Raw genomic sequence first — 11,419 nt, 5'->3', positions numbered from 1 at the left:
AAGGGCCTGACAGCCGAGAAGGCTGGGACTGGGTTTGTGTTTGCTGTTATTGTCATAGTTGTTGTTGTTTTGTTCGACTGGTTATCTATCTATCTATCTATCTATCTAGTAAAGAACTGTTATTCCTATTTCCCACATCTTTGCCTAAAGACCCTTGATTCCAAAATCATAATAACTCAGAGGGAAAGGGGTTACATCTGCCACTTCAAGGGGGGCTTCTGCCTTCCTTAGCAGACACCTGTCTTTCAAACCGAGACAAAGCATTACTTAGGTCAGTAATGCAGCTTACTTGTGCAACTTCCACAAGGACTCACAGCCTACAAGAGTCTCCTTAGTCTAAACCCTCCCCCGACTGTTCCAAGGGTTTCCACAGCCTGGCTGAAAGGTAAGGAGTACAGTATACAGAGATCTTGTGAGACCCCAGCTGCAGTTCAGCATCCAGCTCAGGGGTCCCCCACATAAGAAGGGTATTGACCGGTAGAAGCAGGTCCAGAGGAGGGATACAAAGTTGATCAGAGGACTGGAAGACCTTTCCTATGAAGACAGGCTGAGAGAGTTGGAGCTGTTCAGCCTGGAGAAGGTTGTTCAGCTCCTGGGAAACAGCCTTCCAGTACCTAAAGGAGGGCTACAAGAGAGCTGGAGAGGGACTTTTTATAAGGGCAGGTAGTGACAGAACAAGGGGCAATGGCTTTAAACTGAAAGAGGGCAGGTTTAGATTAGATATTAAGAAGAAATTCAAGGATGATGAGGCACTGACACAGGTTTTCCAGAGAAGCTGTGGATGCCCAGTCCCTGGAAGTGTTCAAGGCCAGGTTGAATGGGGCTTTGGGCAACCTGGTCAAAGGTTTGTACCTGTCCCTGCCCAGGTACAAGTGATCTTAAAGGTCCCTTCCGATCCAAACCATAGCATCAATGCTGTGATTCTGTGCCTTTCTCTGCTGGAAATAATTTCTACATCAGAAGAATAAAGAGACTAATCTAGCCCCTCACCTAAACAAACCCATTCTGCTTTCCCACCAGTTTCTTTCTGACTCCTCTATCCTACTAACAATAGGTAAGGAAAAGAGAGGGAGATAAGACCAAATAGATTTCCAAATTTTTTCCCAGTACAGTTGCAAAGGCTGACAAAAATAAGCCCGAGGTATTATTGAAATGTCTGCTCACGCCTCTAAAAGCAAGTTTGCACCAAGAAGCCCTGTCCAGTCAGTGTTTATTCTGATCACTCCTAACATGTCAAGTCAGCCCAAATGGAGGCAGCATTAAATGTTTCACTGCCCCTCAGAGCACCTAAGCCTGTCCTCCATATTTTGTATCAACTAACCTCAACTCGCTTTTCCTTGGCTTTGCACAGGGCACTGCTGCAGAATTCACAAGGCCTCAGTCAGCTTATAAATAAGCCTCTGTTGATACCAGCACTCAGCTCTTCTGGCCTGCACCAAAGAGTTGCAGCAGAGACCGAGGTGGTATGAGAAGAAAGCAAAAGATGTGAACAAGAAAGAGGAAGAACAGAAAAAAATGTAACACATCATAGATATAAGATTATGTGTCCTTGTCTACACGTGGCAAGAGCTACATTTCAAAGATATCTTTTTGATAAGCTAACTAGAATGAAATCTTTAACTCTGTATTGCTGACACAGACAAAAGCATGTCTTATAAACTTTAAGGAGGATTTTCTCTGAAAGCTGACACAGACGGATCTGTTTGCACGTGTCCAACGCTACTGACTTTACAAGTGGCATTTTAAAAGAATGACAAAAACTTTGCAGATGAAAGACTGGTACATGCTGCGCTTAAAAAAACAGGTGGGTGTAGTGGCTCTTGTGTTTTGTGTTCTGACATGCTTTGGAGATAGATATATATAGATATAGATATAGATATTTACACTGACTTTTGGCAGTAATTACAAGCTCAACTCTCTGGCCAAAATCTTATAACAGATGCAGCACATGGGTCTTCAAAGTAGTTTCTATTGAATATCAGAGTTCTCATCACATATTTGAGAGATAATACTTCTTACATTGCTGAATACATGTGTAATTTGTATAAGTAGAAGAGTATAAATTATCATATAGTATAGCAAAATATGTAACTGTGATTAAATGCTAATTCAGCCTAGAAGAATATTCAGAAGACTGCTAGGTAAAATATAGTAATATACTATATGAATATACAACAAAATAAAATGGACACCAAATAACCTCTCACATTTTTTAGTTTTCATTCTTCCATTTATTTCCCAGCCTTATACTTACTGACCATGTGATGAAAATAAATTATTTACACTTTAAAGTTACACCTGTTTATTTAGTAAGGAAGTTAGTACCTGGTAATTCCAGAGCCATGCAACTTAATAGCCCTTAACAGTATGGAAAGTGTGTATTGAAAGAAGATCACCACCAAGCTGTCTCAGCTCTCACCACACATACTACAGGCAGACATCAAGGTCAGCCATTTTCCTGGCTCATGCAGAAGAACAAACACAGCCTTATACAGTGCATAAGGAATATACCCATTAATCACAACCTCCAGCTAAGAGCTTGTAACAGAAACAGAATTGGATTTTTCCCCTCAAGGAGTGAGAAAAATACTACTCTTCCCTGTGATCTCTCAAAACTACATCTGAAGAAGTCTGGTTTCTTGCAGAATAGCTGGGCATCCACGTCAGTGCTTTACACACCTGAATTCTCTACTGCTGTATCTGAGCAAATATAGCTAGTGATGGCCTTCTGCAGAGACCACATACATCCAAGTTTTTGAAAGTAGTCCCTATTTGCTTCTGTTGGCCAAAAACCTTTAGTGAAAGGAAGTAATCCTGCTATGTGCCTGACAACAAAAGTCATAACTTCACTGGATGTTTCATATAGGCAAAAATCAGGTCCTGAATGCGGTGAAAATTGTTCAAAAGAAATAGAACAGAGAAGATAGAAAATTTAGAATACAATTTATCCTATTGATCTTAAATTGATCCACAATTTATTGTATTTTTAACTAATATCATCTGTGAACAAAAATATAAGCTGTACTGCAATTGAAGAGAGCATCTTCAGCAATCAGAATTAAGATAATGTAGGCAGACTACTAGGCAAAGTCAGACAGAGGCAATAGCCTTTAACTGGTCAATTAAAATAGCTGGGAAAAGTACACAAACCTTGGGCATGCCCATTTGTCTGCAGGAAGACATTTCATGGAAGTTTTATTTAGACTTTCCAACTAGTTTAATCTCCTAAAACAGACTAACTCTAATTTCAAACAGTGGCTACTTACATCCCTCGTCCAGCTCCTCTTGGACCTGCTTTTTCTTTTTCCTTCTAAAAAGAACCTGATCTCAATGTTGCAAACTTTTTGGGACATAATATTTTCAGAAAAGCCATTCGAAATTTAATGTGACAGAGAGGATAAAGAAATGGGTTCAAAGAGGAATTGATCCACAAAAGCCAAAAAGTTGCTTCATACAGGGAGCTATGGATGCACTTTCCTTGGCAGGCCCCACGGATAATCATTAATAAAGAGTATGGGGCCCAGCAAATGGCAAACACACATACAATTATGGCAAGGGTCTTCACTCTCTTCTTGTCCTGCTGCAGTTTTGGTCTGGTCTTTGCACAGAAGGAAACAGGAAAGTAATTTTCTGGGGTTATAGAATAGCCTCTGGATGGAGATGAGCAGTCAGTTACCAAAGACTCTTTCTTTTGTCTCATGGAAGAAGAAACGCTGTCCTCTGCTTCCGACGAAGATGAAGCCCCTGGCCTCGGCAAGCCACAAAACCTCCAGGATAAGCTGCTGCTCCTTGGAGGCTCACAGTCCTGCACGCTGCCACGCCGCTGGCGCCTCTGGATGTTGTGGAAGATGTGCATGTTGAAGTAGGTCACCAAGAGCAGCGGCACAAAGAACTCCAGCGTGGATGCACACAGGAGGAAGTACCAGTTGTCAAAGAACTCGGCGTAGCACTGATCCGCCGCTACCACGCTGTGTCCGGCCACGTGCTCCCAAAGCAGGATGGCTGGGCAGTAGAGCAGGAAGGCAAAGACCCAGATGGCCACCATCTTGATGGCAGGGCTGGATGTTATTCCCTGCTGGGCTCTGTAAGATACCTGCAAGGGAAATAAACATAAAGTGTTCATGTCGGGGTCCCTTCCCTGCCCCCCCCCCGCACCATGTAGCCCTGGGAGAGGGGCCCTGGGAGGGGAGACACGGGGTTTCCCTGCCCCTGGTCAGTCTCGTTCCCCATTGGGTGTTTTGTGTTCCCCTGCGTGGGCAAGGACCCTCGGGTCCGTGACTGAGCAGTTCCTCAGCAGAGCCCCGGCCATGTGGATGGAGAAATAAACATCTCTGAAACATCTACCAAGAATCCGTCCATATGTATTTCTTTCCCACGGGCCTCATTGTCTGATACAGCGTGTTACAGAATCCCCACTGTAACAAGTTCAGACTTGTAGAGACTCATTTTGGAAGTAAGAATAGTAACAGGCGAGGAACTCAAGAGATGCTTGGTGATACAGAGCTGTAGCTGTGCTGATCAGCTGAAGCTCAACCAAGTCTGTTTAGTTCATTGATGCTGACAGAGCATAGGGTTGTCTCTCTTACAGGTTAATATCACTGTACGAGGGTCCAGGGGATGAAACATGATCATCCATCTGTACCTAGTAATTTGGCATGCCCTGTTTGAGACACCTATTGTCTGAACTAGCAGAGGAATTAGCACTTTATAGTTGTTTGGAGCATGACTCCCACTCACTGGCAACTGCACTGCTTTTTACATTATTTTACAAACAAATAATGGTATGCACCATGGTGCTCAACAGAAAATGAGGCACATAGATTTAACCTATAAGAAAATTACTTACTGGCACTTCATGAGGATGAAGGAATAGATACCACTCCTGCACCACAGCCCTTAGCTGATGAAACTAAAAAATGACCCATTTCCTTCCTTCTCCACCCACTCCAGGGCCAGTACCTATTTTCCACTATATGTTGCAGAACAGATAGTTATATTGTGGTTCCCATCCTGCTCCATCCCTTTCACAGCATGAATGTGTAATTCTGAGAGCTTAGACATCCAATTGATAACAAAAGTTTGACTTAATGTCACTAGAACTATCATACAAATGCCCATAGGTATTAATTGCATTCGTATAGGAGCTCTGAATTTTGCATTTTGTAAATTCTGAGTCTTTGGCTCTCCAGCGTGAGGTTTCTTACACAACAAAAGTTTTGGTGGTTGATTTCCCAGATTTTTTCTTTAATTAAAATAAAGTAAAATAATAAAATTTAGTAAAAATGTAATTCTAGTAAGTTAAATTAGTTATCATTAACAAAAATAAGACTGAAATTCTATCACATGATCATACATCACGAAAGAACTGGAACCTTTAGTTCTCTGTGACATTCCCTGCCACTTGAGCTAACAATGTGGCTGGTGAGAAACGCTGGCCTCCACCCCTAGCAGGGCCCAAGACATAAAGCACACACCAGGTATGTAGGATTCTCCACAGAAAGCAGACAGAATGTGTCTGAAGTTTGAGGTTCTGCTCCAGACACCAAGAGGATTTTATTGCTGCATATCTACAGGCAATGACTGCAGTCTGCCCCTTGTTCCACTCTCTGTCTGTTTGCTCTTGCTCCCAGTCTTATCCAGAATCATTTGTGACCACATCTCAGGTCTAGACACCCTCCCTGGTGTCCTTTATTTCACTGCCCTAGCTTTACTATCTTTTCCTTTCATACCTGATTTTAGGTCCAAACCCAAATCAAATACTCTGAATTTCCTCTTTCCCTGCTCCTTTTTTACCAGTCTGCTGCCTTACCCTTTTAACCCCCTAGCCTGCTTTTCCTCAGGCAGTAACACAACAGCAACTTGCAGCAGAAATGGTGACAAAGGTCCTGGTTGACCAGCTCTGCACTGAAGCATGCTCAATGGAATATTCACCCCATCTAGCAACAAATATCTACTAATCTCCACACGCCGGTATATTTTTGAGGGGGATTATCTTGACTAAATTTGGGCTTATGCTCATCAGTATGGCAAAGGTTGGTGAATATAATCCTCCAAGGAAAAAAATCAGAGAAGCTATAAACAGGGTACTTACAGCTTTAGTAACTGACAGGAAACGGTCGTAGCTGATAAGAACAATGTTAAACACTGATGCTGTGCAGAGGAGATGGTCCATAACCAGCCAGAGCTTGCAGATGCCTCTTCCCAAGTGCCATTTCCCTGTCAGGCTGTAAGGGATGTAGAGGGGCATGCAGAACATACCTGTGGAAAGCAACCACAACGACACCATGTGGTTCATAGGGGATTGCAAACTCCTGGAAGCAGAGAGACACCCTATGCTGGTATTTGGGTAAAAAAATCAACAAATCTATTAAGGTGAATGTGTAATTTACACACAGAAATTCTCAAATTCTCATGAAATCTTATGGTGACTTTCTATGTCTTCGATCTTAGTGTGATTTATGCTGATTGTTGGGAATCAGCTCAAAGCAAATCAGCAAAGAAGGATTTACTGAAGAAGAAAACCTAAGTCTAACCAACTTAGACTCTCTAACGGTATATAATAGTGCTGCAGCATATATGCACTGTGGTTGCATTCTGACATGTAACCTCATCATTGTATTTCCTCTATTCTTTTATCTGTGTTTTAATTTTTCCCCAAACACATCTAAAGGTGCTGCCAATGGCAGTTATTACTGTAAGATTGGTTAGCATTTGTAAGCTAGAGACAATATATTGGGCAGTCTGTGTGGTGTTTGGAAATTTCTTTTACCAGAGATAGAGCAGACACAGCAGAAGTACAAATCTCCCATTTTCAAGGAATGTTTTAATTTCATGCTTGTTCTCCACCTGAGAATGACTCCAGAACTACTTTTTGGCTTGTTAAATTTGTGTTTTGTCCAAAAGACCTTCCACTGAAGTACTTCATGAAGAAAAAATCGTTTGTGTTTTATTTTTAAGCCAGCAACTTCTTCATTTTAGCGCTAATATTCTTTCAAAAGTGTGGTGCAATAGCTCATACTACATTCCTGAAAATGCTGATCTACCAGAGGCAAACAGAAAATTCTATGCAGCTTCAAGATCCATTTTAAACTCTCCAGATTATTCTTTTCTTGACATATCCAGCAAGATCTTAGAAGTTACTAAACATATCCAGGGTGATGTGGTCCACTGACAATAAAACCTGGGCAATGAGCTGGCAGACTGTTCTCAACAGGGAAACGCTCACAGGGCTTTCAGTACCGATGGCTTGTTTTAACATATACCTTAAATACAAGCAGCATCACTTTGGTACTAAATACAAATTTTTCATAGTTGCTGATGACAGCTCCTGTTCTCATGAACTTCAATGGGATCAATGTTTGGCACCATGTCAAAAAGTAATGACTGCTTTTAGCTGTACATATAGAGGCAAACTCCAGGTTTTAAGCATTTATATTTGAAGCTATTCTTATTTTTACTAATTAGTGGATGCAAAAGACATGAGTCACATCCCTGGAAAGGTTCCAGGCTTTTAATAAATTTTAAGAAAAACAACCCCACAACAATTTCAGAAAATGAAGTATTTGCTGATCAATATCAGAAGCAAAATCTTAGATTTGCACAGTAGGCTGATGGCAATCTGATGGTAATCATTTCCTCTTGGCTGATTTAAGAATGCATGAGGCACCAGCCACAAAGAACTGATGTGGAAGGTAGATATTTAACTCTCTTGACTAAACTATGAGGTATGAGGAGAAACAGACTTTTGCAGAAGAACTGAGCAATGAAACAGCAGCTCCAGCAAATTGTCTGCCTTAACAGGAAAGCAGAGGCTTCATCATATGCATTGTTTGGTTTGTGCCCCATGGGACAAGCCCCAGAATAAGGCAATACATACTATAAATGGCATAAATGAAGGAAAACCTTAAAGGCTAAACGAATACACTTCACTACACAGCATTGACAAAGGAACAGCATTTGGTGGGATGGTATTGTCAGAAGTGCAGTAGCTCTGCGGCCGCGATTTCCTTTCTCACGATTCTGTGAATACTGGTCTCTGTGACCATCCTGAAGAGAAAGCCTTTGTGTGAAGCAGTAACTCCTTGCCAGCCTCAGGCCAAGATGTTTGGTGGCACATCTGCCATGGGACCGTGGTTTTGTCAGGTTTTCTCTGCTGCAGTGGCTGTTTCCCTGGCTCCAGCCATGGAGGAGTACTGCACTAGGCATTCACACCACCACTGCCTCACTTAGCATCACCAGCCAGGACTGGATCCACAGCAGCTCCAGCAACCAACTCTCCCAAAGTTCTGCAGTGACACTATGGGAAGAGGGGACCAATAAGGAATGTAGACAAGAGATGCCAGCAGGGTGTTACTGGTATTGAACAACCCATTGGATCAATATCCTCTGTTAAGCTGAAGCCAATAAAAAGACCTGGTGATAAAGTGTCTTGCTGTAGTGTAATACATTCATAAACCATTAGTACTATGTAGAGAAGTAATTCATTTACCTGGATGTATCACACATAGTTGTCAACTATAAGGATGTTCTGAAGTGTGTGATGAACACTCTTACAGGAGAGGCAAAGGTAAATCATAAACTGTAGCAAACAACCTCTTCAATTAGTATTCACACATAATAGTTTCTCCTTTTTCTTGAAGCAACATTAAAAGTATTTATATGAGAAAGGATGCATTTCTATTACAACATATTTTGAGACATACTGGGCTATTAAAATACTTCATGCAGCTTCCACCACTCCTGATCCTTCCCCCAGACACAGCTGCAAAATAGTTCTCTCAGAAGAAAACACACAGAAAATAAGCACCATTGCTGCTCCTAAGAGTCCTACAACACAATTACCACGTGGCTCCACACCTGTCACTTACCCACTGCAAAGTCAGAAACAGCAAGATTCAGAAAGAAATAGTTACTCCGATGCCTGAGGTTCCTGTCCATAATGAAAGCAAGGATCACCAGGATGTTCCCAAGGATGGTCACCAGCGACAGCAGCACCATGAGGAAAGCCAGCAGCACCAGCACGCCCAGTGAGAACTCGGAGCTCGGCGACTGGCTGGGCCACGTCTCGTTACGTGTTGCAGCCGCGTGCAGAGTTTCGGCCGTGCTGTTGTGCATGGTGGGTATCCAGGTCAGGTCAGTCTGGGAAGGAAGTTCTATCTGGCAAAGTTATCCAAAAGGTTGAGACAAGTCTATTAACAGGCTGGGCTGAATACTGACACATTAAAAAAAAAAAAAGATTCACAGTATCAAAAAAATCGAACACAAGGCTCCAAGACCTGGACTCGCTAAGATTTCTTGATCTGAATGCACCTATTGGCCTAAAGAAAGACACTTCATAAGCAGTGTCTTTTCTGGACACAGATCCTTATCTACTGATGTCAAAAAAGCTTGTCAGAAAATAACTCTCTTCACAGTCAAGCAGTTTGTATATTAGCAATGTGTAAGTGGTTTTACATACCTAATTGTGCTGAAGCTAAAACCATATCTCATTTTCACTTCCACAGTGGTGAACGGGATTAATATTATTACAATTCTATTTCTCTTATAGTAAAATGTAGACACTTTTGCACTTGCTGCTATAACACTTTTTAAATTTTACAGTTAATAACAGAGAGATATTTCTTAGTGTTGCTGGTTACAGAGCATTTATAATGCAGTTACATGCAGCAGAAGCATAACCAATACCTCTTCAGCTCATCCTAATCAGAAGCTCTGGGAAGAACAAACCAAATATTTGGATTTTGGGGGTCTTTATAGTGTGGCCCATCTAATCCTGGACCTCCCAAGTAATCCTAGATAAGATATTACTCCATGAAGTGCTAAGCCTTTAGCCCTTCGCATGTGTGAAAAAAAGATAACTCTTCCTCACCACAATTCCATTTATTTTGGTAGGTGTGCACAGAATTTGGCAGGCTATGGCTGTGGCTGACGCTCACCAACTCTGTAGCACCATGGCACACTGTGTGACCAGCATTTCAAACTGCAGCCATAATGCCAGGTGCTTGGGAAGATGTAGGGCAAGAAACAGGGAAAGAGAGGGTAGGAAAGATGTGGGGAGGAAAGATGTACTGCTCTGCTACTGTTCCCTGCTGAGGAACAAAGGGAATTATGTTGTAAAGAGTCATTAAAGCAAAAAGTGTTGGACAACAGAAACAGACCTCAGGAATGGCAAAATGTGGCAAGGAGACACAGCTGCCTTAGGTGCATGTCTGCAGCCCGGGAAGCACAGAGGAGGCACTGGAGCTTCCTGTGCAGTCACCAAGCCACACTTGACATGGGTGGCCTTGTGGTGAGAGCATGTTGCAGAGCTCAGGGTGAGGGAGGTGATGAAGTTTTCTTTAAGCAGCCCAAGGAAGCTTCTGGACCACAGGATCTGCTTCTCGTGCAGGACTTTAGAGTTCATGGCATCTGCTGGAACAGATGGACTGCAACACAGCAGGTCCAAGCAGTGAACAGGATTCCTGGAGGCTGTCAGGGGGAACTTGCAGATACAAGTCCTGCGTGGGCCAATGGCGGTGACACACAGCTGGGTCAGCTGCTCAGTGGTAAAAAAGGGCTGTTTAGGGACGTTATCAGTGCAGACTTGGCTGTAGTGATGATGAGGTAGTGGAACTCAAGATCCTAAAGGGGATGAGGAAGGACAGCAGTGGTGCAGATCATGGGCTTCAGGTGAGCAGACTTCCATTTAGGAAAGTGGTAGTGGGATCCCATAGGAGGCAGATCCAAAAGACAAGGAGCCCAGGGAAGCTGAAGGCCTCTAAGGACAGCAACCTCCATGCACAAGAATGGTCCATCCGAGTTCTCCAGGAAACAAGCAGATGTATCATGACAGTGGCAAACCCCAGGGACTACAATGTAACACGGCAGCATGAAGGAGTTTGAAGGAGGGACAGGATAGGAAGGAGATATTTAGAAATGTTTCCTGGCCACATAAGAATGATGTTCGGAAAACAAAAGCTCACCTAGAGCTGATGCTTGTAAAGGACATCAAAGACAACATGAAGAACTTCAGCCACCCCATTAACAGCAAAATGGTGAAAAATAAAAATATAGGTGCTTTGCTGGATGGGAGCTGTTATCCAGTGACAGCAGGTGCAGATAAGGCTGAGGTACCCAGTGCTTCCTTAGCTTCATTCCTCACTAACTAGGTCTCCCTTTCCTTCACGCTTAGTGAACGAGTTCAAGGATGAGACCTGCCACGAGCAGGTGAGAATAAAGCAGGATTACTTGAGGGGACTTGACCCATAAAAGTCCATGGAACCCATTGGGCTATCAAGAGAACCAGCTACCACCTTTGCAAGGCCACTTTCTCTCCTCTTAGAATGGTTGTGGAGATGAAGGGAGATTCCCAACTGAAGAAAGGCAAATGTTGCAACGATCTTCAAATGCTGCCACAAGGACAAAATGCCAGATTGTCTCT

At 42.7% G+C, this 11,419-nt stretch overlaps 1 protein-coding gene across 1 annotated transcript; it reads right to left on the bottom strand.

Annotated features, from left to right (window-relative positions):
• Positions 1-3,310: 3,310 nt before the first annotated feature.
• LOC138105891 (histamine H3 receptor-like) lies at positions 3,311-9,114 on the bottom strand. The gene is made up of 3 exons (XM_069005943.1): positions 8,868-9,114; positions 6,092-6,258; positions 3,311-4,093 (listed from the first exon to the last, which is right to left on the bottom strand). Exons 1-3 carry the CDS (start codon positions 9,112-9,114, stop codon positions 3,311-3,313), a joined length of 1,197 nt encoding a protein of 398 aa, XP_068862044.1.
• Positions 9,115-11,419: the final 2,305 nt, after the last annotated feature.

The sequence above is a fragment of the Aphelocoma coerulescens genome, chromosome 2 (assembly GCF_041296385.1).
Source record: "Aphelocoma coerulescens isolate FSJ_1873_10779 chromosome 2, UR_Acoe_1.0, whole genome shotgun sequence".
Lineage (NCBI taxonomy): Eukaryota > Metazoa > Chordata > Aves > Passeriformes > Corvidae > Aphelocoma > Aphelocoma coerulescens.
Note: the sequence above shows the minus strand (reverse complement) of the source record. Positions and strands in the feature narration are given on the sequence as shown.

Coding starts and splice junctions, on each gene's coding strand:
- LOC138105891 (XM_069005943.1), bottom strand. CDS start 9,114: ATGCACAACAGCACGGCCGAAACTCTGCACGCGGCTGCAACACGTAAC. Junction 6,259..8,867: donor TGTTTCTGACTTTGCAGTGG/GTAAGTGACAGG, acceptor TGCTTTCCACAG/GTATGTTCTGCATGCCCCTC. Junction 4,094..6,091: donor TCCTGTCAGTTACTAAAGCT/GTAAGTACCCTG, acceptor TTTCCCTTGCAG/GTATCTTACAGAGCCCAGCA.